General features: G+C 54.3%; 2 protein-coding genes across 2 annotated transcripts; both read right to left on the bottom strand.

Moving 5' to 3' along the window:
* Positions 1–879: 879 nt before the first annotated feature.
* KRT4 (keratin 4, type II) lies at positions 880–7,325 on the bottom strand. The gene is made up of 9 exons (XM_012650769.1): positions 6,405–7,325; positions 4,589–4,803; positions 4,190–4,250; positions 3,717–3,812; positions 2,984–3,148; positions 2,582–2,707; positions 1,936–2,156; positions 1,685–1,719; positions 880–1,575 (listed from the first exon to the last, which is right to left on the bottom strand). Exons 1-9 carry the CDS (start codon positions 7,119–7,121, stop codon positions 1,388–1,390), a joined length of 1,824 nt encoding a protein of 607 aa, XP_012506223.1. The 5' UTR covers positions 7,122–7,325; the 3' UTR covers positions 880–1,387.
* Positions 7,326–12,301: 4,976 nt separating this feature from the next.
* KRT79 (keratin 79, type II) lies at positions 12,302–22,102 on the bottom strand. The gene is made up of 9 exons (XM_012650779.1): positions 21,613–22,102; positions 19,162–19,382; positions 18,081–18,141; positions 17,867–17,962; positions 14,682–14,846; positions 14,341–14,466; positions 13,504–13,724; positions 12,843–12,877; positions 12,302–12,563 (listed from the first exon to the last, which is right to left on the bottom strand). The coding sequence occupies exons 1-9, from the start codon at positions 22,087–22,089 to the stop codon at positions 12,358–12,360; spliced, it is 1,608 nt and encodes a 535-aa protein (XP_012506233.1). The 5' UTR covers positions 22,090–22,102; the 3' UTR covers positions 12,302–12,357.
* Positions 22,103–25,850: the final 3,748 nt, after the last annotated feature.

Genomic DNA, 25,850 nt, shown 5'->3' on the forward strand with positions numbered 1-25,850 from the left:
TGCATCCGCAGTAGCAGGGATTTAGGTCAGACTGCAGACAGGGAGCTGGGAAGTCCTTCTGTGGAAAAGGGGTGATTGTGCTGCTCCAGGTATCTCAGAGTTAGCCCAGTGGAGAAAAAGGGTGTCCTCAGAGGCTCTACTCAGACCCCCACCTCTGGCTGTTCTCCCCACACTCCTGCAGTCAGGCAGCTGCTCCCGAGGACCCACCTACCTCCGCCACTCTCCTGCCACTCAGGGACAGCACACAGACTCAACCCCAGGCATCCTTGAAGAGGTGGGAGAGTGAGAAATCCATGAAAGCTCCAGAACTATGCACTTGCACTCCTCCAGCCAACAACTGTGACATCGTCGACTCTTGGAACAGGTTCTGGAAAGCCTTGTTTGTCCAGTGAGATTTAGCCCCATGCATGGAAGTTCTTGAACACAGGGAGGCCTTGCTAGACACTGAATATAAACACTCTCGTAGTCTCCATAGTCTCTTGCTCTACAGTGAATGGAGACCCCTGGACGGCCTGTCCTCACACCTGTTACACGCCCCACACCTGTCATTTGCCCCACACCTGCGGACTTGGGCACCTTCCCTCCAGGCTCCCTCCAGGATCAGCACTGAGATGGTGGTGCCCTGCATCGCCCTACAGTGGGCAACGTTTATATAACTGCTGGTTGTGTCTTGAGCCTGTACACTACCCCACAGGCAGCCTGCAGCCTCTACACACTGCACTTCTCCCTCAATAATCTGGGCAACCTGAGAAATTGGTGGATGACCTCGATCTTCACAGACAGATCCTTCAGACCCCCAGCACCTACTTTCACCAAAATTATCTGGTTATCCAGGATTCTAGAGACTTCTCCCCAGGGAAAAAAGATGATTGCTCAGAATGAATGACAAAAGCATTTTATTGAAGATTCACCTGAAGATGGAGAGAGGGAATGAGAGAGGGGGATGGAGCACTGAGTGGTCCTTGTCCTGACCTTGCAGGGCCGGTTGCAAGGAAACGGAGAATGAGTTCAGTCTGGTATACATGAACATCCAGGATCTGGTCGGAGATGGCACTGGAGGGGACATATGTGGCCCTGATAATTCTGGAGATAAAGCTCCTGGTCATTTTCTCCTCTGTCCACGGGACACGAAAGGTCAGCTGACACACGTCCCATTCCAGGTGGGTCTCCAGGCCCAAATCCAGAAAAGGCTACCAAACTCCAAGAGGACAGAGTCCCCGTCCCAGCACAGAAGATCATCCTGGAGCAGAGAGAGCCCAGGAGAGAGTGGAGGGGACACTGGTAAGACAAGCCCCGGGGGTGGGAGGAGTGATGCCAGGCAAAGGGAGCAAAGAGACACCAGGGCTGGGCCCGGCTGGGCTCAGGGGGCTGCAGGACCTCGCCTCCTCTATCGGTAGGATTTCTTGGTCAGGGAGGTGGTAGAGATGATCTTGCTGCCGGAACTGCCAGAGACACCACCACCAAATCCAAAGCCGCTTCCAGAGCCGGAGCCAAAGCCACTACCCAGGCCAAACCCAGAGGAGCTTCCTAATCCTCTGGCGATGCCTCCAGTGCTGGCACCACCTCCAACCATGGCTGCAGGAAAGAGGCAAAGCACACAGTTATTCCAACCATGCCAGGGACCAGGGATCTCGGCCCAGACCAGGGCGAACGCACGGCCACTACAGGGACAGAAGATACTTACAGATGCTCACAGCACTCTGGCATTCTCCAGACATTCTGTGGGGGAGAGGAAGGGCAGTGAGCCACAGAACGAGCAGGTCTCAAGTACCGATTCCATCCTTGAGCCTCCAGATTTTAAGGACCGAGTAGGGACCTGTTATCTACACTGTCCTGGTTATAATGCACCAGCGCAGCGCTGAAGCAGGCAGCCCAGCAGAGGTGTGAATCAGCCCCCGGGCCTCTGCCCCCATCCCATGTTCCTGTCCCACCCACCTGCTCTCCTCGCCCTCCAGCAGCTTGCGGTAGGTGGCGATCTCCACGTCCAGGGCCAGCTTCACACTCATCAGCTCCTGGTACTCGCGCAGTATCCGCGCCAGCTCCTCCTTGGCCTGCTGCAGGGCGGCCTCCAGCTCTGTGCGCTTGCTATAGGCATCCTTGAGGGCGTTCTCACCGCGCAGCTCAGCATCAGCCACAGACGTCTGCAGAGTCTGGCACTGTGGACAAGGGCATTGGCCAGGCGGTCAGCAGTGCCCTGCTTTCAAGGCTTCTACACCTGTCCCCTCTCTTGGGCCAGCTTTCCTTGGGTTAAGATGTCAAGATTCTGTCTGTCATTCTCCTCACCTTCCCTGACTCTTATGCACTTAATTCACTGCAGCCAGAGCCCACCAATGCCCCCACTGCACTGGGAAGGTGGGGGCATTAGACAAAGAGGAGCAAAAAACAATGAAGAAGAGCCAAGAAACCTATGCACTGGGTGTTGTGGCATGGTAACTAGAACACTGCTGAAAAGATCTGAGCATGTCTTGGGCAAAGAGCTTTGAACGCCCTACAGACAAGCTTAGGGTCTTATGGCCTAATGCTTTAACTGCATGTCCACCATGAAGACCTTGGACTCCACCTGGAAGGGAGCGACACCTACCTGCTTCTTGATGTTCTCAATCTCAGCCCGCAGCCTCTGGATCATCCTGTTGAGCTCTGCGATTTCAGTCTTGGTGTTCTTCAGGTTGTCACCATGTTGGTCAACTGAGATCTGGAGCTGCTGGACCTAATACCCAAGGAGACGCAGGGAACCAGGCATGAGAGGTGTTTGGGTAGGTTCCATTCTCAAGTGAACTCAGTTAGAACAGCCACAGGTGGCAGGGATAACACAAAATGTCAAGTAATCCCAAATCAGAACAGGATCAGCCATGCCTGGGAGAATTTGTTCATCTCTGACTTCTCTTGGGCTCGAGCTGATGATTACCTGTTCACAGACATCCAAAGCAGACCCCTCCTCCCCACCCAGAGCACCCGCAGCACGGGAGAAATCCGCACCACTCACCTTGGTCTGGTACAGAGCCTCGGCCTCGGCCTTGCTCTTCTGGGCAATCTCCTCATACTGGGCACGGACCTCAGCGATAATGCTGTCCAGGTCCAGGCAGCGGTTGTTGTCCATGGAGAGGACCACAGATGTGTCACTGACGTGGGTCTGCATCTGGGACAGCTCCTGCAAGGCAAGGATCTCACATCAGCCCTCTAGAAGAGTCTTCGCTGGCCTCTGACACCAGATACCTGCTGTTTTCATGGACATGGCCATGATACAGGCTCAGACGGAAGCAGAGCTAGCCTTCCCAATGTGTAGGAAGGGGAGAGGGGGGCAAGTTTCTAAGTAGAAATTCAAGTGGTCCATGACATCTCAGGACAGAAAAGCAATGCTTCTAGTCTCTACTGGTCCCTGGGAACCATAAGTCACTCTATGTCTAATGTACTGGGTGCTCAGTAAGTTGTATGGAAGGGAATGGAATGGGCCCATTTCACCAAAAAAATGCTACACAGTGATGAATTCTATCCCATGCAATCTTTAGATCTAATCATCTCTTCTAAAACAGCATCTGGTTTTAAGAACCTCCCAATTGAATTTCTCACTTCAAACCTTCCTATCCATGACCTTGCTGAGAACCTAGTGCCTTGAAATAAGAGAGCTGGAGTCCTTCAAAGAACCATGAATCCCAACCAGCAGCCTCACGGACGGGGCACTCCCTTTCCCAGAACGGAAGGGTGGATGGAGCCCTCACCGCATCATAGAGGACCCTCAGGAAGTTGATCTCGTCATTAAGACTGTCCACCTTGGCCTCCAACTCCACCTTGGTCATGTAGGCAGCGTCCACGTCCTGCAGGGGAGGAAGGAGATAAGGGGCAGGAATTACAATGGGGACGGGGTGGTAAGTGACACCCAAGGTGTTCTCAGCAACATTTAGGAGAAATCACACAGGACCAGGCAAGGTGGTGAAGGGCCAATTGTTTGACATATTCTGCCCCTAAAGCTACCTGAAGACATGGAAGTTAATTATCCAAATAGGCTTTCCTCCCAACCTTAATTCCTTAGAAACTGGTTCAGTTACCTACTTTTTTGACTGCATAGATATGGACAGTACCAACTGAGGTGGGGATGAGGCAGAGATGGACCAAACCCATGATTTAAGCCAGAGACCACTCTCCAAGGGAAGGGGTACCCTGAAGGTTCTCCCCACCACCCTTTCTCTCGTACCTTCTTGAGGACCACAAAGTCATTCTCAGCTGCTGTGCGTTTGTTGATCTCCTCTTCATATCTAGGGACAGGGACAGGAAAGAAAAGGCAAAAGCGCACAGTGAGTTAGTGTTTCTCAGGTCTTTGCTGCTTGTTTTCAAACATTTTCAAACATATTTGGAAATATCCAGGTAATTAACTGCATTGCCCTTGTTCATATATTCATTCAACCTGCATTTATTAAATAATTACTATATGTCAGTGACTATGTTGATGCAGAAAACAAACTAGAGGACCTTCCTGGTCCCCTTAGATCTCTTCAGAGCCTGAGATTCTAAACCACTGGGGAGGAGCCCAGGGATCCTGGGGCATGGCTGGGCAGGTATGTTGGATGGTGTCCCTTCCTTCCTCCCCACGTACTTGGTCTTGAAGTCCTCTACACTGTCCTGCATGGTCTTCAGCTCAGACTGCAGGCGCCCTTTGTCATTGGCCAAGGTATCCAGCTGCTGCCTTAGGGCACTGAGGTAGGTCTCAAAGAAGGGCTCAAGGTTTTTGCTGGACGTAGTTGTCGTCTGCTGCTGGAGGAGGTTCCATTTGGTCTCCAGGACCTTATTCTGTTGCTCTAAGAACCGCACCTATATTGGAAAAGGCACCAGACAACTAATGAGGACTTGAAGCTTTGGCAGGAGGGCTAGCCAAGGCCAACACCAACCCAGGCAACCCAAGGCAGCCTAAGAGCCACCCAAGTATAGCCACCAGGATGCAACTCCAGGGCATCGTTCACTAGGATCAACATGGACCACGTGGGTGGTGGAGAACTACATGGATTGTGGAGAACAGAGCACAGCCAGAGCAGCAGGGCCTAAGAGTGTAGCAAGAGCAACTGCCTAACCACAGGAATCTAAAGGCCCTGGCATGAGTTACTAGAGAATAACATCAAACTTCTACGAAATAATAAAACAAAATAAAATTAGAAGATACCCCAATCTGGAAGCTCTTGCATTCAAAGTGGTCCTAACCCAAGGCAAAGGACAGATAAATTCTATAAAGATTTTTAAAACAAGCTTACTTATCAACAGGCCTGGGGTGTCCCTGTGAATCTCTGCTGAACTGAGATTGGCTATTTATGACCAAGGCCCTATACATATTGAGTATCAGGTAGACTCCATTCTGCAAGGGACTTTCCTGAACTTTCCCTCCATAAAAAGTCTAGCCAGATAAACCAAGGTAGCAGCTTAGCATGACAGTACCACCTTACGTGATCGGAATTGAAAGGAAAGGAGGTGGGGGAGACTGATCACGGTTTGAACGTGAAAGGTGGAATGAAGTAAGATGCGACAAGGAAGCACCGAAGAGCCCTTGGTCTTGCTGTCATATCTGAATGTCCTATAGGTGCAGTAAAGCCTCTTTAGGCTACTATGGCTTTATTCAAACTAGCAAGAAGAGCAAATATGCCCCATCAATCTACTCCAGGGTTGTTCCTTCTTGCCCCATATATCTAAGAGGCCAGCCAGGGCCTCCTGGACCAAAGTGCTGCACCCGCCTGTCCAGTCATTAATCTCTGGATGACTCAGCTCTCTGGGGCTCAACTGTTCACCATCATCCATCACACTCGACTTTAATTGAACTCAAAGGACTTGAAACTCTAGACTTTGCATGATAAAGGAGGTTGGGCTACAAAAAGAAAAGCGACACCCATCTCCTCCTCCTCTCAAACAGACCCAGAAATGGGCGGTTTTGCCTAGAGTCAAGGCAATGAAAAGGGAAGCTCCCAAGGTCCTGGAGAAACCTAGAACCTGCCATGGGAATCAGTCCCTTTCTCATTTGCAAAATCAGCTTGCTTTTCTTCTGCTCGGAGGACAGACGTGCCTATAGTTACATTATTCACACAGTTAACTGCATTGTTTCCAATACCCAAATCTGAGAAAAAGCAGAGAAATAATGAACCTGCTATAGCTGGGGTGACTAGAGCCAGAAAAGCCAAATGACTTGCCCAGTATCACGCAGCATATCTAGGGAACTCCATACATTTAACTGCCTTGAGCATCCTGTCTTCCCATAAGCCAGGGGACAAAAGAGAAAGACTCAGAGTGGTGGTTCCCCTTCAACAGCTGGAAGATTGAGGCCCAGAGAAGTTCAGTGGTTTTCCCAATGCCTGTTGCAGGCTCAGGTCTGAGATCTCAGGACTCAGGAACCCTGGCTTCTACCACCCTCTCTGGCCAAGGACACAGCTCACCTTGTCAATGAAGGAGGCGAACTTGTTGTTGAGGATCTTGATCTGCTCACGTTCCTCAGTTCGGACTTTCTGGATTTCAGGGTCGATCTCCACGTGGAGTGGGGTCAGCAGGCTCTGGTTGATGGTGACCTCTTGGATCCCCCCAGCAGGGCAGACAGGAAAGCCAGGACCACCCCGGCCACTGAAGGAGCCCCCAAATCCACCACCAAAGCTGCCAGCGCCTAAACCAGCACCAAAGCCACCTGTGCCGAAGCCTCCAGCACCCCCAAAGCTGGTGCCTTGTCGGGACCCAGCCACGCTCATGGAAATGCTCTTGTTCCCTCCAAGGTTGTAGAGGCTCCTGCTGCCAAAGCCCCCAGAACAACGGAGGCCTGCACCCCCAGACACGGAGACCGAGCTGAAGGCACCCCTCTTGCCCCCACCTACGATGGCAGAGCCAACGCTGAAGCCCCGGGACCCGCCTCGGACACCTTGCTGTCTGGCAATCATGGCTGCAGAGAGGAGAGTGAGCTCGGAGCTGTCAGAGAGAAGCGAGAGGGGCAGGTCAGTGAATGCTGGAGCCCTCAGTCTGGGTCTCTTATATGTGCTGGAGCAGCAGGGCTTGGTTGCAGGGGCATAAAGGGAAAAATCTAAAACATCCTTGGGCTTGGCTTTTGGCACAGGCCCATCCTTCTCGCACCTGCTGAGCATGTCACTAAACACACCTACAGAAGTCATTCGGAGGGCACAGGTTATGGGAGCCCATCACACTCCCCTCTAGAAGAACCTGAACCAGCGCCCCAGGGCCTCCTCCTGGATCAGAGGCCCCTGCCTGGGCCCAGCCCTCCAGGCCCCCACCCACTGCACCTCCATGTCACCAGCCTTGGTGCAGCTCCCTGTGCCAAACAAGACACCCCATTGCCCATTCTGTCACACAGCAGAATTCTGGGTTTAAGTGCACAGCTGCTAAGAAACTGCCAGGTGTAGAGCTAGGTACCGAGTAGACAGAGGTGAGGGGGAGACAAAAACCCTCCCCTAAGAAAATCCCGGCTCCCTGCCTCAGCCCTGGGGACTCATGCTGCCACTCAGGCCTGCGTCCCTTCTGAGCTTGCAGGGTTCTAGGTAAGCGCTGTCCAGCGGGCCGCGACTGCACACTCTGCTGCTGTTTGTTTTTGGCTGTTTGCTTGGCTCTCCCGGAACACAGCACGTTCTGTTTTTCCATAATGGTCCCAGCATTCAGGGCAGGAGCTTATAACGTTTTTGGTGCTGGGGACCCCTTTGAAAGAATGGTGAAACCTATGAGCCATCTCTCAGAATGATGTATTTCAAATGCAAAATCCTAGTTTTAACCCCTAACTTAAATTCTTCCCCACTGAGTGCAGCAGATCTGTGTTCAAATCTCACCTATTGCCACTAACTAGCTGCATAGCCTTGGGCAGATCACCTAACCTCTCTGAACCCACCCAACCCATCTTCTCATCTATAAAATGGGACACGTTCCCCACAGGTACTAGATGAAGTGCCTACGGTGCAGCACATAGGAGGTTGGCAGGCATTCACTCTCCTCCAGCCCAGGCTTTGCCGTTGCCACTGACAAGGAGAAGTTCGATGGATCTGTGTTCTCCCTCCTCTCCTCAGTCGCTCATGGAGGAAATGACCCCAAATCACAGTGCTGGATGGTTCCCACAGGCCCCTGACCAAATGATGACAGACCAGGGCAAAAGTAAATAGCTCCCTCATGCAAAGGGAGAGGGCAGAGGCAGTGGTGAGAACAGAGTGGCCAGCCCCAGGGACGAGGCTGCAGGGAAGCCAGACTGGCCGGGAGCTCAGCCAGCTCCTTCTCCCTCCCCACCTCCTCCCTTCTCCCCTTTCCCCCAACCCCCCCCCACCCGTATTTCTGATCTGCCTCTGCCCAGGCGGCCTCTAAGTAAGAGGAGAGGGGTGCAGGGGCTGTGGCCATAAGGACCAGAGACCCCAGACCCCATCAAGGAGAATGCCAGAGTGATGGGTCAGTCCGCCTGTGGCCAGCAGTCTGGAGCCAGGACCGTCTCCTACAAGGAAAGGGATTGGCCTTTCACTCATCCTCTCAGCCAATATCCACTGAGCACCAGCTCTGGCCAGGTGCTGTGCTGATGCTTTACACACTTAATCATCTAACCTTCTCGAAGGCTCCATGCAGTCAGCGTCGTGAGCCTTGCTTGCAGAGGATGGCCTGGGGGCTCGGAGAGGCAGAGCAGCTCCCAGGGTCACACAACAGCATATGGTGGAGCCAGGACTTAAACCCACATCAGTCTGGTCCCAAAGGCTCTGCACTCTACGGCCTTCTCCCACACCATTCTGCCTGGCGTGAAGTCAGTCTGTCCAATGCGTGCAGCAGCCAGTCCGGAGCTGGGAGCCTGAACGAACCTGAGGGAACCGACTGCTCAGGTCAAAGGGGCTCTGAATCTGCCAAGTTCCACTCTGGCCCCTAGTAGTGGGCACGGCTGGAAAGGAAAGGGGGAGCCGCTCCAGGTCTCTGGGGGCTGCAGACCTGGGAGCCACCCCTTGAGGAGCTGAGGTTCAATTGTCTGGTTTCCTGCCAGAGAGGGGGTGGGAGGGCAGCCAGGGTCACCCCCTGAGTGAGGGCTCACAGCTCAGACCCCTGGCTACATCTCCTTGGTCTCTGGCCTCCCAGTCACTGCTTCATTCTCTGCCCGCCCCTGAGAGTTTGATGGGGACTTTCATGGGCTAGCATGGGGGGTGGCATCAGCAGAGGCGAAGCCCCAAGATGGCTCAACATGTCTGTCGAGTCTCTGACTCTGTGGCTGTAACACTCCAATACCAGGAGAAAATGATGTAGGTGTGTCGTAGCTAGAGTTGCGTCCAGTGCCTGAGACAAAAATTGGTGGAGGGGGTTTTCAGGGAAATAAGAAATAATACGCAATCGATCTTAGTTTGTGCCTGCAAACGATGGAGCCATGATTCAGGTACTTCTCGTGATGGCAACTTGAAATATATGCCAGCCCTGAGACAAATGTAAGATGAGGGAAAGGTGGTGGTGCCTATCGGGTAGAAGGGACTCTCATGTACAACTACATTATGTGCTGAACACTAGGTGCTTTTCTTATGACAGTTCCATTCCTCACGATAAAACTGCCAAAGAAGGGTTGCTATGCCCAGTTTGGAGCTGCAGACACTGAGGCTCAGAGAGGTTATGTAACTTGCCTGAGATCACACAGCTAGGAAGTGGTGTATGTGGGAAGCCAGTCCTAGCTGTCTGACTTGTGACCTTGACTTTTACTATAATGTTTTATATGGGTGACTCTGCCCCACACAAGATCTGCAGGGAAAAAAATACAGCCAATTCCTCAGTAGCTTACAGTCCCCCAGAACAGAATGGGGTCTCAGCCAGCATGCTGTGTGCTCTGCAGACACGGCTCAGCTCCTTTCTGTCCTTACTCTTGTCACATGACTGGTTGCTTAGTTTATGTGGCCCTGTCCTTACAAGTACCCAACAAGGTATGACACTGTCCTGAGGGGCCAATTCTATGTCCCCCAGTTAACTAAATCCAAATCAATTTAATTACAAATCCCATGATAAACCCAAACCAAACAGGAAGAAAATTCTAGTCTAAAGCTATATCCTGTGTCCTTATTATTAAATTAGAATTACCAGAAGCTCATAAAATCCTCAAACTGTAACATGAGAAACTGAAGGTAGACATAAGGAAGAACTTATGGAGAGTGCTTTTACACCCTAGACTGAGAGAAACAGAGAGAAGTGTTTCTTTCCCTGAAAATGGGAAAGATGTCCCCTTCCTACCTGGGCCAGAGGAAGGTGACTGAGCAAGGTGCCTCTACCTGGCAGCAGCAGCTAAAAGCTGGTCCCTCACTCCCCAGCCCCCCCCACACACAGCTTTTGCTATTGCCCTCTGTGACCCTTTGGCAGCCGTTCCCAAGCTTGTCCCAGAGGGATGAGCAGCTGACAGGGGTGTGGAACGGCGGTGAGAGTGTGTGTTTGCTTAGGGCTTTCTGGGTCGGGGAGGCAAGCCTCGCATTCAGCCCTGGGATTACGGGATCCTGAGGGCTTCTGCTGCTCTCAACCCCAAACCTGCTGCGTGGTGCAGGAGGGCGCTCCCGCCCTCCCTGGCCGTGTTGGCGCCCTCACCTCACTGGGTCAACCTCGACAGCCCCACCAGGCCTGAGTCACTCTGGGAGAGCCAGAGCCAGCATGGGGATCAGAGATTGTGCGGAAAAGGGCTGTCAGCATTTCGGGAAGCGGCCAGGGAGGGCGATGGGAGTAGGGGACTCCTGGGAACCAGGTGTGGGGGTCTGTGCCCAGGGCTTCCTCTTTCCCAGGGCCAGAGAGCAGCCTCTCCTGGGCCCCTATGGTGGGCCTGTGCAAGCAGGGGCTTCCCGAAGTGTTCTGGCAGCAAAACCATTCTTGCAAACAAGGTCACATGCGCAGCCCCGTGTGTGAAACAGACAAGGAGAGATGCTCCGGTTGGCGCTGAGGAGGGGCCATGAGCCTTCTCTGACCCCTGAGCCTTCTGCTGACCCCCTGAAAGCAGCCCCTGGGGTCCTCAGGCTCCAGGAACTCAGTGTGGAAACCCCTGGGTCTGGGCCGTTCCCATCCTTCAGCAAGTATTTCTGAGCAACACGTTGTTGTTAGTGGCTCCTCCTGGACTGTGATTGAATCTCTGAGTTCTATTCTATGACAATTAAAAGTGTCTCTATTGTTTAGTTTTTAAGACCTAAATATAATTTCAATAAAACTATTTTTTTTTACCCTGCCATTAGCTCACTGTGGCTTTTGGACAAGTTCTTCCCCTCTCTGAGCCCCCCCACTGCGAAGGTCACAGGCAAAGTAACGTATTCATAAACCACAGTATCCAATTAAGTGTGGATTTTTATTAACGACGGGGTATGGAGACTGAAAGAGAAATTGCCTGACTCCAAGAGGATGAGCTGGGAATCCTGAGCAAAGAGAAGGGAAGCAAAGAGGACCAATTATTGTGAGGCCACCATAAGCCATATGCTTTACCCACGTTCTTATCACAACCCTGCTTTTACAGAGGGTTAAGTAACTCAGAGAGGTTAAGTAACTTGCCCAAGGTCACACAGCTAGTAAGTGGCAGAACTGGGATTTAAACCCAAGTCTGCCTAGTTCCAGAGCCTAAGATCTCTCCACTGAGCAAGTCATGCTGCCTGACCCACAGAGTGACTGAGGTGGGGGCTAAATAGGCACCAGGGGGTGGGCTGGGTAGTAGGCAGCCACTCGGAGCTGGGCCCTGCCTGGGGCAGCTTCCATATTCACTCTGAGCCTCAGTCTCCTCCTGGGAACTCTGCACGAGCCCTACAGTGGGGATGGTATTGAGCTACCTGCTCAAGTTCGCATGGTGACTGGGACATAGTGTGTGGTTGCTGCTGCCTCAACCTTCGGGGCATTAATCAACTGACACAATTTCAGTTCCCAGGCAGGACAGACTGCAGCCACAGACAGCTGGCTGTAGTTGCCATTTATTGACTGAGACACATCACAGGCACAGACAGGGGCGGAGGATGTGGGTAGATTCAGGGAGGGGTAGGTCTGGTGGGGGACCAGGGAGGTTGAAGGGTCTTTGGGGACCGCTCCCGGCTTCCCTTTCTCCTCCCCCAGCCTGCCCTGAGCTCAGAGCAGACAGGCAGAGAAGGTGAGGGAAGCTGTGATGGCCTGGGGAATCCAGCCGCCTCTCAAGGGTCAAAAAGTAACCCCTAAATCACCCAAGCACATCACTCAAGTTGGTGACAGTCTTGAACTAAGGAAAAAACCTGAGCAGACCTGACCCCTTCCTAAAATACAAATTGTACGCAAATAGCCTGGTATGGAATACCCTGGATTCGTGGTCCCCTGGGCTGTTCCTGCTCCTAGGAAAGTGGGTGGGGAGGGCAGCAGAGGTGGGTGAGTGGGGCAGGGAGAGGACTGCAGGTGCCCCCTGTTTGCGGGGCTCAGCAGCTAGTATCTCCGGCTGGACGTCTTGACCGTGGTGGTCTTCCGCAGGATGGAGGTGCCCCCGGAGGCCGGCCCTCCCTTGACGGTGCTGTAGCCCACACTTGTGCCGAATCCGCCCTTGCTGGCCCCCCCACTCCCGCCCAGGGAGATGCCACCCCCAAAGCCAGCTGCGCCGCCTCCGCTCACAGTGGTGGAGTTGCCCATCACAGCTGCAAGGAAAAGGGCCCACATTAGTCAGGGCAGCCATGGCAGGAGGGGGCTGGGGGCACCCAGAAATCAGTGAGGGGTCAGAACAACATCCGGCAGCAGAGCCGTGAGAAATGGACAGAGAGGCCCATACAGGCAGCTCGTTGTCTGGAACCTTCTGAACCTGTCTCCCGGGGCTCAAACGGAGGGAGCGTGCTTGGGGCCAAGCACAGGCTGCGTGGACTGAGCAGCGTTCCCGGGCCAGGCCAGGGGTGGGTGGGGACTGGGCAGCAAATACTCACAAATGCTGACTGTACTGGGACACTCTCCAGACATCCTGGGGGAAACAGAAAGGCCAGGAGAGGGTCAGCGGTCCCGGGAGCCCAAGTGGAACCCTCTCTCTCCCTCGGCCTTTACACTGGGCCGCTCAGTGGGTCCAGATGACAAGACCAGGAGACACGTGAAGTCCATGCGTATGGCTGTGCCGGGTCCTAAAGCCAGCGCTGCAGAGGAGGCAGAGCTGCCAGAGGCTGTGCCACCCCCATCCTCCCTTGCCTGCCCTCTCCCCGTCTGGGGCAGTGACCCTGCCCCAGTGGGCGCAAGCCCAGGACCAGACAGAGCTGCCCAGCGTCTGCCCACTTGCTCTCTTTCTCGTGCCTCCCCCAAGGACAGAGATAATGGATTTTTTTCCAAAGCTTCCACTGGTGGTGAAATCTGGGGGTGGACGGGGAAGCTTCATTCTTTACTGGGCTGCCAGCCACCATAAGGATTAACAAGGGTGGTGCCAACCAAGGCGAGGAGCGGCAGAGGCAGCGGACACAGTGGGCGGGTCTTCCCTGGGATGAGTCGGGAGCCCTCTCCCTGGTTCCCCTCATCCCCTGCGCTGGCCCAGAGCAGAGTGCTCGGGCTGTCCCACAGAGTAAGCCTGGGAAGCCCTATCATCGGGGTAGGAGGGGCCACCACCTGCTCTCCTCGCCCTCCAGCAGCTTGCGGTAGGTGGCGATCTCCACGTCCAGGGCCAGCTTGACGTTCATCAGCTCCTGGTAGTCACGCAGCAGCCGCGCCAGGTCCTCCTTGGCCTGGTGCAAAGCCACGTCCAGATCCCCAAGTTTCTTCTTTGCATCCTTGAGTGCCAGCTCCCCATGCTGCTCTGCCTCTGCAATGGCCGTCTGTAGCTGCTGATACTGCCCAGGGGTGAAAGTTGTTAGAAATAACTCCCAGTCATCCCATCATCTCTCTACACTCAAACCAGACATCACCATTCCCATGCCCCTGCCCCCAACCAACTGGGAAAGAAAGAACAAAGAAATATTCATCTGAGAGAAGAGATGCTATTACACAAGTAGGACCATGTAGCACCACTGGGAAAGTCCTTACTGAAGTCTAACCTCAATCCCTCCTGCTGCAGCTCAGCCCAGTGCCCAGAAGAGACAAAATAAGTAGTATAACCTCTCTACTAACCAAATGCTTCACTCTGATCTAGACAAGAATCCACATGCCCTAGATGGAGTCAGCATCTGTAACCTGGACCCTTGAACCCTCCACTTCCTGCTCTGCCCTCCTGGAGATGGAATGGGCTCCTTGAAGGAGGTATTCCCACCTGCTCTACCACTTATATGCTGCGTGACCTTGGACAATACCACCCTCCAGGCCTCAGTTCCCTCCCCTGTAAAAGGAGCCTGTTGGATCTTGATGGTCCAGCATATGAGTGTGTCCCACCCACCAGGAGAAGAGCAGGTCTTGCCCTCTGGCCCTGCCAATACCCAGGCCTGACCCCCAGGCCCCTAGGACAAAGCCCACCTGCTTCTTGGCTGCATCCGCTTCACCCTGCAGCCTCTGAATAGTGCGGGTGAGCTCAGCAATCTCATTCTTGGTGTCCCGCAGGTTGTCCCCATGCTTCCCAGCCGTCACCTGCAGCTCCTCATACTGGAGGCAAAAGAAGTGGCAGTGAGTTTTCAGACAGCCCTGGGCCACATGGGTAGCCACTGGCCCAGAGCCCACCCTCACAGCTGGAGGCCCTTATGTAGGCCGAGTGTAACCAGTCCCCAGGGCTCCAAGGGTCTCAGTGGCCCAGGCCTCTCACAATGGGGGAAGTTCTGTGTCCAGCCCCAGCCCCACACCGGAGCCAGTATTCGTCTCACCTTAGTCTGGTACCAGGCCTCAGACTCAGCCCGGCTCCTCTGGGCAATCAGCTCATACTGGGCCTTGACCTCAGCAATGATGCTGTCCAGATCCAGGTTGCGGTTGTTGTCCATGGAGAGCACCACATTGGTGTCAGACACATGGGTCTGCACTTGGCTCAGCTCCTGAAGCAACAGAGACAGCTGCCACCAGCGCCCCTGCCCCAGGCCCCAGGTGCCTAGGGCACAGGCACAACTGCAAGGAAAGGCCTCAGTGTCCCCAGCTGTGAAAAGAGGCTCCTCAGCCTCCCCTTCCTACAGGCTCCATTTATTTTTGTGCATTTGTAGGCCTCCAAGAGATTAAAGAGGGAGAAAGGGGATTTGCACCTACTGTGCCAGCACCCTCACTTAGCCCTGTGGTCCTCAGGACACTCTGTGGGGCAGGCAGGCCCACCGCTGGCCCACGGGTGCGTTTGTGCAAATTAGGAAAAGTCACCACTAGGCCAAGCAGCCTGTCCAGTGCCAGCCAGCCACCCGCACCATCACCCCACGGTCCTGACCAGAGGCCAGAGAGAAAAGAGGCTAGGAGAGGAGACATGTTACATCTGAGGACACCAGGGAAGAGAGTGGGGCCCAGCCTGGAACCAGTCAGTTCAGCAGCAAAGCCCAAGAGGTTTCCTGTAGAACACACTGATAGGTATAGACTGTGCCATGTTCCTGGGCCCTCCCTGTGTTCCTAGGCCCATGGCTTTCACGCATGAACAGGTGTTTAAAGATGCCGTGGGTGGCAGGCTAGGTGACAGGGAGTGGAGTGGCCTTGGGACCCGCTGTGTCGTGGATCAGGACTGTGCTGGCTCCCACTGGGGCCCTGCCTCCGTCTCTCCCATGGTCCTTCCTGCCTTGGCGCCAACACATTGCCCTGAGCCCGGCTCTGACAAATCACTCATCCACTCGGCGCTCCTCAGAGACTGCCTCTGAAAGTCAGCGCCTTCCACATCCTGCCTTGTGTCCAGCCTGTCTCACACACTGGCCCTTCGCGGCAGCCCGGGTGATCGCAACAGACAGAGGGGGAGCGTCAGAGCAACGCCCCTCGCTGACCAAGCGTCGTGTGGCTCGGCCCGAGTCAGGCCCTTGGCAGGCACTAACTCATTACCTGCAAGTGACTGGCCCCACATCCCAAACCACCAGGTGAGGAGGCCAGTCTCAAATCTCGGCAGTCTGACACGAGCACCTGAGATGACAAGACTAAAGTAGAGATAGACAGAAATAAAGAGAAAAGACGGAGAGAGATCCCAGAGCCAAGACCACTACCCATACTGACATTGAGTTAGATTGTTAAAGTAGATGGTCTTGTAAAAGGTGAAATGGTTGGGGGCAGGGGGTAGCCAAGCACTAAAACGTGTGGTCTGGGGAAAGGTCTGAGTTTTAGAGACAGGCAAGCCTGAGGGCAAGTGCACAAACTGACGTTCGCTACCTGTGGGCTGAGGTAGCCACTGAGCCCTGCGAGGCTTCAGTTCCCTCCCCTATACAGTGGCCCTGATAACACCTCCCTCACGCAGCTGCTGTGAGGACTAAGGTCCAGAGATGGCCCACGGCAGGCGCTCGGTGAAAGGCACTCTTACTGCTCAGACTAGCCAGGTGCGGGGGCCAGAGAGGCAGAGTGGTACTGCTGGAGGAGGGGCGGGGACCCACCAACCCCCGGGCCAGAGGGAGGCCACAGAGGCTGCTCTCCTGCCCTCTGAGGCCCCAGTGATGGGTGGCTCACCCTGGATTTCCTTGAGATCTGGCTTGGCCAAAACCAGACCATGAAACCAACTACTGAATGCCACATTGGCATTCATGACCAGCAAGCCCATGAGGCACCCGGGAACGACGGCACCAGCCTTCATTCTTACCCCGGGAGGCACTGCCAGGCCATGAGAAGCTTTGACAGGCCTGGCGGGGTCCACGCTCTCCTTCCCTTCCCGCCTCTGCACCCCACACAGCTGATGCCCAGCCCACCAAACACCAGCTGGTCCCCAAACACACTGTGCTCTGTCACACCTCCGTGGCACTGCACAGGCGGGGCCCCTGGATGGAGGGCCCTTCCCGCTTCTCCTTTGGAAGTCTGGCCCTTCCCTCAAGATCTGAGTCAAATGTCATCTCCTCTGAAGGCTCCCCCAGCCCTCCCAGCCTCCCCGTGTGCCACTGCACCTTGTGCCTGTCCCCAACATGGCTCACATCACTTGATACCCCAGCTCCCTGAGAGCAGGGACTTCGTTGTTTTGTAAGAAGGTACTCGGTAAGTATGTGTTAAATGTACAAGGCATAGCAAAGAAAAGGAATGCTGGGTGTGCCTGCCGTGTGCCTTACACAGTAGGAAAGCCCATTCCTAAACATCCAGGGAAGGGGGAAGAGAGAATAGAACCCAAGAGGGGACAAGGAAGCCCTAAACCATGAATGACCCTCAATAATCCCACTAAAGGAACTGGGGAAGCACCTAAAACTCAGCACAGTGCCCAGGACACTTCCCAGCAAGCTCCGCCCAGACAGACCAGGCAGGGATGTGGACAGGGAGCAGGGCGGTCGAGGATGCGCCGGGGCAATGCTAAGGTCAGAGGACAGAGGCTGTCAGACGAACTCTAGACAAGAACAAGGGAGGTGGCATTGGGCTCGTCCCTATGGAAGACCCAGGAAAGGCCAACAGCTCAACTGCTTTGTCATTTGCCTCCCTCCCATCAAGGGGAAGAGTCATCAGCTGGAAAGGGCAGGAAAAATGCTTGGGAGGAAATGGGAACCCGAGACAGACGCCGAGACTAGGAGAGGCCTTGGCCTTAGGGGAGCAGCACACCCACACCCTCAGAGGCTCTTGGGGGGCACCCTGCTGGTCCTTGAGAAGTATGGAGGGGAGGAGAGGTTCCAGAGCCCCAAACACAGAAAATAGCCTGACTTTCAAAGGGGAGATATTTAGAATTCTCCAAATTAAGCTTGATATCAACCTTCTACAAACGTGTAGAATGAATGTGTTTAGGAGGCATGAAGCCATCGAGAGCTCCGTAAGGAAAAGTCATACCAAAGGGTTTCATTTTCTTTTGTGATTATATTATGAAACTGCTAAAGGCCTGCTGTGGACATTGTTTGACCAGGCCTTTCACGGCATTCTTGAAAATAAGACAGAAAAACGTACGTAAGCATAGGCCGATTTTCCCTGCCCGTTGGCATCTCACCATTTCATAGATCTGCTGCAGGAAGTCAATCTCCTGGGTCAAGGTATCCACTTTGCCTTGCAGATCCACTCGGCCCATGTACGCAGCATCCACATCCTGAGGGGGAGGGAGAGAGCAAGGCAGATGCTCGGCCCTCAGGGATCTCACCTCTCTCCAAGTCGGCCAGCACCTTGGCAGCCAAGGGACCCCCCTGACTCCCTGCCACCCTGCTCACCTTCTTGAGCACCACAAACTCGTTCTCTGCACCAGTGCGCTTGTTGATTTCATCCTCGTACCTGTTACACACAGAAGACTCAGGCCAGGCCCAGTCCAGTCCTGCCTTTTAGGGCCTGGAGAAGGCTTGATGGGTCCTCCACTGGCCAAGAACACCTTTGGGGAGCAGTTCTTTAATGCGGCCAACCAGTGAAGAAACTTGGGGTACTGCCGTTACTTAAACATTCTTCTCTCTCCCCACCTCCTTTTGGGGAAAGAACACAGAATGTGCGCAACAATATGGCACTCGAGAGCCACCATGTCTTTGGATCTGAGCCTTGAGGCGGCTTTGGGAACCAGTGAAGATGTGCCAACAGTCACTAACCTTTGCATTCACTTTCAACAACAGGACATCACTGAGCTAACTCCTCCCCAACCACTTTTACTGAGACTTTAAGGTGTAGAAATTGCCAATGTCAAGTTATGGGAAAAGTTACAAAAAATTGTGCCTTAAAGTTATAAATATACGTATCAACCAATCAGAATATGTGAACCTAATTTGGAGCTTGATTCAAACAAACTGTAATTTTAAAATTTGTGACATTTATGGGATGACTGGAAATTCAAAACTTACTGGATATTTGATGGTATTGAGGAATTATTGTTTTGAAAGTTTTAGGTGTGATTATGGCATTGTATTTATATTTGATTAAGTCAATTTATGTGCATGAACTATGTACATATATCTAGAGAAATATCTGTGAATGAAATGATAGGATTGCGTGATTTGCTTCAAGGCCACAAGGGAGGAAGGGAAGTGAGGAGGGGTGGAGATGAAACAAGACTGGCCGTGAGCTAATCACTATTAGAGCCGGGACATGATAACGTGGGTGTTTATTATACTGTTCTCCCTACTTTATAATAAAGACTTCCTAAAACTACAAATAATACATAAACAAGTGCCAATTCTCCAGATGGCAGCAAGTCCTAGACCTCAGTACCCAAGGGCACCAGCTCTGTCTGAGGTGGCCTTCTCTGGGGATATGTCCCATGCTGCCCCCTCCCTGTCCCCACATGTCCCCAGCCTGTCCAGCTCTCCTCACTTGCTCTTTAGGTCCTCAAGGAGATCCTGAACGTTCCTCAGCTCCGAGTCCAGCCTCCCCCGCTCGTTCTGGAGTTTGCCAAGTACGTTCCGCAGGTTGCTCAGGTAGGACTCAAAGAGGGGCTCCAGGTTCCTCCTGGTGCTACCTGAGTTCTGGCCCTGCTCCTGCAGCAGTGCCCACTTGGTCTCCAGCACCTTGTTCTGCTGCTCCAGGAACCGCACCTGGGCCAGAACAAAAAGGGTGGGCTGAAGTCACCCCCAGCCACAGGAGGGACCAACACTGGACCCTCCCATCCCAGGGCATCACGGGGCTGTGCAGCAGCGCCCACACCTTGCTGAGGGCAGGCATTCCTGAGGAGAGCAATCTTTGCTGGAAATGACAGTCCAATCTGATAAAAAGGACTCTAGAAAGTTAACATAGAAGCCCCAGCTCAGTCATTTACTGCATGTTGACCTTGGTCACTTCTCTTCTCTCTGGGTCTCCCCTTCTCACCTGTCCTGGATAAGCTAGACTGGATCAATGTTTCTGAATTCTAATTCTGCATCAAAGTCCACTGTTAAAAATGCAGACGCGGGCTGGGCATGGTGGCTCATGCCTGTAATCCTAGCACTCTGGGAAGCTGAGGCGAGAGGATTGCTTGAGCTCAGGAGTTCGAGACCAGGCTGAACAAGAGCGAGACCCTGTCTCTACTAAAAATAGAAAAAGTTAGCCAGGCATGGTCGTGTGTGCCTGTAGTCCCAGCTACTTGGGTGGCTGAGGCAGGAGGATCACTTGAGCCCAGGAGTTTAGGGTTGCTGTGAGCTAGGCTGATGCCACAGCACTCTAGCCTGTGTGTCAAAGAGAAACTTTGTTTCAAAGAAAAAATACAGATGCATACACACACAGGTACACACACACACACACACACACACACACACACACTAAGAAAGAGAGAGAAAAAAGTAAACGTGGCAAAATGTTTAAAATGTCAAAAAATCTTCCTAGGTGAAAGAGTATACAAAAGTATGCTATACTATTCTTGCTACTTTTCTGTAAATTCAACATTTTTTCCCAAAAAACGATTATCTTAAAAATACTGATGCCCAGACCCTACCTCTATAGACTGAGAAGGATGCTCACAGTGTGGGTTTAACAGGCCCCGGGGGGTTCTTTGTCCAGCCAGGGTTCCAGGACAACCTCTCAGACACCCAGCTCTCAGGCGTGATCGTGAGAGCCTGAGAACAGTTTGTTTGTTTGACCTCTGGGACAGTTCCACAGAAGAACCAAAAGTCACTAGGGGAGAGGGTGAGGAGGTGGGCGAGACAGCTTGCTTCACCCTGTGCCGCCTGGTCTCTCCAGGTCCCACCTCCACGGCACCGAGGGCCCACAGCCACACGGCCTGGGAACAACATGCAGCAGGTGCACCTGCCATGAGCAGTGACAACACCTATTGGTGCCAAGGACCATGGGGTCTGGGAACCTGGGTCCCAGTCCCACCTTTGCCTCCAACGACCTGTAGGATCCTGGGCAAACCACTTGACCTCTCCAGACCTCAGCTTTCTCACCTCAGAAATGGGCACAATATCACCTACTCTGATCCCTCATGGGACCACTGTAGGTATCACACGAGAAGGGGGAAGTGAATGTTCTTTAGAAAAGCACACATCACTGAACCAAGGTTGGGTCGTCCACCAGAGCTTTCCCCGCTGCCTGGACTCAGGGCCCAGGTGGACGATGCCAGCAAAATGGACAAGGCAACGCCAGGGAGCAGCATGAGAGCTGCCCTCATCCACCTGGAGGCAAGGGAAGGACTCGGGACACTTTGACCTGCAGCAGGTCAAACCCCACACCCCCAGGCAGGGTGATCTGGTGACCGCCCTCCTCATCATCTATCCCAAACGGAGCTTCTTGGCTCAAACAGGGAGGAGGAAAAGGAGAAGCAAAAGAGAGACTTCCCCGAGGACCCTCCCCAGCTGCATTCCGATCACTCGTGTCCTTAGGCCTCCTCCAAGCTGAAAGAACAGGACAGATGAGTCCCCGTGCCCTCAGCCTTGGACAACTTGTTTGACTCCTGAACCATAGTTTCCTCCACTGTAAATTGATGAAAGACAATGAGGGCTGTCCCACCAAGAGGAGCAGTGAGGACAATCCATTTTTAATTGTGAGCTGAGGCTGCTGTGTAGCCGTATTAATGACAGCGGTAGGAAAGCTCCAACACAGGCAAGGTGGGCTTGGCCAAGAGGCCTCATGAGTAGACCGGAGATTCACCTGCATGGTCCCAGTAAAGACCCAGGAGACCGTCTTCACCATCCACCTGCCGGCATCCCAGGCTCAGGCCAGGAGAGCTCTGAAGTCACTCCAGCAAGCCCGCACCCCGCCGCACACAGGCTAGGACAGCCCCTGCCCAGCCCGCTGTCTCTTAGAGGCCCTGCTTCTACTCCAAGGCCCCCACCTCCTTCCACCTTGGCCCACCTTGTCGATGAAGGAGGCAAACTTGTTGTTGAGGGTCTTGATCTGCTCCCGCTCCTGGGTGCGCACCCGCTGGATCTCTGGGTCTATCTCCACGTTGAGGGGGGTTAGCAGGCTCTGGTTGATGGTGACCTCCTGGATCCCTCCAGGAGGACAGACAGGCCCGACCGTCTGCCTGCCAGCCCCCAGGCCCGCAAATGCCCCGCTGCCAAAGCCGAAGCCTCCCAGACCCCGCCCGGAGGAGGCCGCTCCAGCCACACTGACCGAGATGCTCCTGTTGCCCCCCAAGTTATAGAGGCTCCGGCTGCCAAAGCCACCCATGCTGGGGCCACGGCGGGTCCCTCCACCACTGCCACTGCTCCGGGACACTGTCACCGAGCTGAAGCTGGTGCGGGCCCCGGACCCGCCCCCTCCGCTGGCAGAGTTGGAGCTGAAGCCCCCTTTGGTGGTGTATGTTTGCCGAGACCTGGAGGACATCATGGCTGTAAGAGGGGCCGGACAGCGGGCTGAGAGCCGGGAGGGAACGCAGTGCAGTGCTGGGCCGCAGATGGGCTTTTATTCTTTTCCCAACTGCCCTGGCTCCGAGGCCCCACAGATGCTCCTGCCCCATCGCCCCAGGAGGAGAGGAGGGGCCCTGTGGGCTGAGGAGTGCCCTCTCCCCCAGCAGGAGGAGGAGCCACTCCCAGTTATCACCTGTGCTCCAGAGCCGGGGCGGGATGCCACCTTCTCCCCCCTCGGGCTCTCCTCACTTGGAACAGGATGACAGGGCTCCCACATTCGCCCCCACCACCCAAGGGCTGACTTGGTCTCCTCCCACCCAGCCCTGGTGGCCGTGTAAATGGGGCTCTGTTCTGCAGGGTTCATCCCAGGCCCTGTGGTAAGGCTAGCCCAGGGCCCCAGGCTGTGCAGGTGGGCAGGGAAGGCGCATTGAGCAATGGGCTGCTGGAGAGAGTGCCCAGGCCTGCTCCTGTCCCACCCTCCAGCCCACAGCCTCACTGCTCCTCAGCCCAGGGTGGGGGGCGCAGGCAGCAGGGGACAGTGGAGGTAATCTGCGCTCTTGCCATACACTGGCAGGCAGTCCCTGTGCAGGACAAAGTGGATCCAAGGACAGAAAGAGGGTCCCTGCCACCAGTCAGGCCCAGGCACTTGCTACTTGGGCAGGGCTCTGCAGCCTGGGGCCCAGAACACTCTTCTGCAGGTTGAAGAGAGGCCAGGGGGCTTCACCCATCACCTGAGACCCCTGACCCTCTGCCCCATGGCAGAGCCTCCTGCAGGGGCCCCACCGCTTTAGAGGGAGCTGGAGGTGGATAGAGGACACACCCCATCCTGGGTGGAGATAGGTACAGATCCAAGAAGCAGGTGTTCAACAAAAGCCCATCATTCCCATCTTCCCCTGCCCACCAGGAGCCCAGATGTTTGGTTCGGAAGGGAGAGGTACTCCTCTAATCACTTCACGTAGTCCCCCCACTCCCTACCCACCGCAGGCTGCCGGGGCAAAACACAGTCCCCGGCAAAGACCTCAGCAAAGACAGAGAGACTTCGGACGTCAGGGCTGAGGGGATTGGGAAGGTAACTTTAGAGACTGACCCTCCTCACCCCCTTCATCTCTCAGCAAGAAAAGGAGCCGAGAGGACAGAGACTTGCCCGCCCGAGGGAAGGAGCAAGGACAGCCCTTGCCGGGCTCCGCACACCCTGCCAGGCTGGAGCTGGGCCAATTTGATTCACCAGCCAGGCTCCCCACAGAGAGGGCGTGGGACCACCACAGCTGGGGCAGAGCCCACTCCAGGCCAGAGGAGGCTGCGGGACCTTTCCCCAGGCCCCTGGGAGGCTATGAGTGGCTCCCACAGGGGTGGGGTAAGAGCACTTGCAGAACTCATCCCTCAAAACCTAACAGGACATTTTACACTCTGCTTGGAGTTAAGATACAAGCATTTGGGGGAGCTGGACTGAGAGACATAGCTCCACTCTACTGTGTGTCCTCAGGCAACTCTCAACCACTCTGGGCATCATTTCCTCTACCTATAAGCAGTGCCTGCCACAAAGTCCTTTGGAAAAGCAATGGCGTGTGATCCCTGGACTGAGCTTCACTTCCTGCTGAACTTTGTCTCCTTGCCCCGGGCTGTGATCACTTTCTCAGCCTCTCTTATCTCTCCCCAGGCAGCGTGGGACGTGGGACGGGGAGGTTGAGTGGGCCAACCTCCAGGATGCAGCGGGGGGCAAGGGAGTGATGTCAGCCCTCTGAGTCACAGCACGGCCGGGGTGGTGGGAGTGGGCGCCAGTCGGTAAACACGAATTCCACCCCACCCCAGAGCCTGACATTCACTCACACCAGTCACTCACACGTAGCCACCAAGCACGCTGTCTGTGCCAGGTTTTGTGCTGGGCGCTGGTGACAGACGCACAGGTAGCCCAGGGCCCGCTCTCACGGAGTTCACAGTTGCTGCTTGGAGACAACCTCCCTCCCACCCAGGCAGGGCCGTTCGCCAGTCTCGGTGCAGATGGGGAGTGGGAGGCCACTTTGGCTCCTCCAGCCCTTATCTCCACTCCACTTTCGTACAAGACATCCACGCTCAGATCTTCTTTCTGCCACCCAAGGAAGAGCAGTTTTCTCCCCTTGCACCCTCCACAGAGAGGGAGAGCTGCCCCCTGCTGCTGCTCTTTCCCAAATGGCTCCATCTCTGGAGACTGTCACCTGCCCAGAGTCCCTCCCTGCCAGCATGGCACAAGAGCAGAGAGGATTGAAGGCTGCTGCTGCCAAGACAGCTGATAATGTCAACTGAGCACCTAACGTGCACCAGGCTGGGTCTGAGCAAAGGAAAGACGCAGGTGCCAGGAGTCCCCATGGAGAGGAGGGCTTTCCACATTGATGGTAATCATTTCTGCAGTCAGCACGAATTGAGCATGTGCCATGTGGCCAGCAGTGGCCTAAGCGCTTCCTGGGCCATCTCATGCTGAGTTTCCACGCTGCTGGCACTGCACGGCCTCCTCCCTGCTCCGTTCCCTTCCTCCTCTGACTTGGCTACTCCCTTGCTCTCTGGCTTCCCGTCGGGTTGACCCAAGGGAGACATCAGCAGGAGGTCAGCAGGTATCTCTTCCCAGCTGCCTCCCTGCCCCAGACCACTCAAGACACCCTCTCGGGCAGTGGCTGCAACTGGACCCCCAACTGTGATTATAGCTTCTTCCACGTGACCCCTCCTCCACAGTGCCAGCAACTCTATTATCTGGTCACTCCACCATTCTCTCATTCTTCAGCTCTGTGTAAGGTGACCAGCTCGCCCTGGTTTTCCCAGGACTGCCTGGTTTCAGCACTGAAAGTCCCCTCGGTCCTGGATAAACCAAGAGGACTGGCCATCCTAGCTCCAGGGTGGGGACAGCTTCCTGCCAGGGCCAGTCTCTGGCCTCTCCAGCCTCTGTTTCCTCAGCCCCGCCCCCACCTCTGAACCAAATCCTTTCATTTTTAGGGGGGAAGGGGAAACTTCCCCTTTACCCTCAAAAGGTTTACTGAAAAATCAACTCACAGAAAGGCAGATTAATAGAAGAAAGGGCATACAATTTTATTACTACTCTGTACATGAGGAGAACCACAGAGTCGCCCAATATCCCAGTGGGGTACAAAGACCTATGTATCCTACCTCTTAGGGGCAAAGGGGATGGGGAATTGTGGATGATTGTAGGGGGATAGTAAATGATTTTTAGGGGAATTTAATGGGCTTGAGGAACGTACAATGGTCTAGGACAAAATCTTTTGGGCCTGCAGAGTGGACAATGGTTTGTGACAAAAATCTATCCAGATTTGTTGACAAACTTTAGTCTTCCTTTCTGTGATGTGGGTTCAGTTCATGAATACTCAGGTAAGGGACCAGAAGTAATTGTTTTACTGTTTTCTTCTTTGGTAGGTCGGGACTTCAGGCAGATGGGGGAACTTCGGCCTGTGTTTTGGGAGAGGTAGAAGACTGGGAGATTGAGAGCTGGGTGGGGGAGACAATTGTTCTCCTTGCTCGGTCTTTCTGGTCTTTATGTAGATAAGGGGAAAGTCTCTTCTAGTGTCTGTTGATCTCTAGGGGCCTTTAGTTCAAAATACTTTTTTTTTTTTTTGAGACAGGGTCTCACTCTGTTGCCAGGGCTAGCGTGCCATGGTGTCATCCTAGCTCACAGCAACCTCAAACTCCTGGGCTCAAGCGATCCTCCTGTCTCAGCCTCCCGAGTAGCGGGGACTACAGGCAAGCGCCACCAGGCCCGGC

The sequence above is a fragment of the Propithecus coquereli genome, unplaced genomic scaffold (genome assembly GCF_000956105.1).
Source record: "Propithecus coquereli isolate 6110/MARCELLA unplaced genomic scaffold, Pcoq_1.0 Scaffold111, whole genome shotgun sequence".
NCBI classification, from domain to species: Eukaryota; Metazoa; Chordata; class Mammalia; order Primates; family Indriidae; genus Propithecus; species Propithecus coquereli.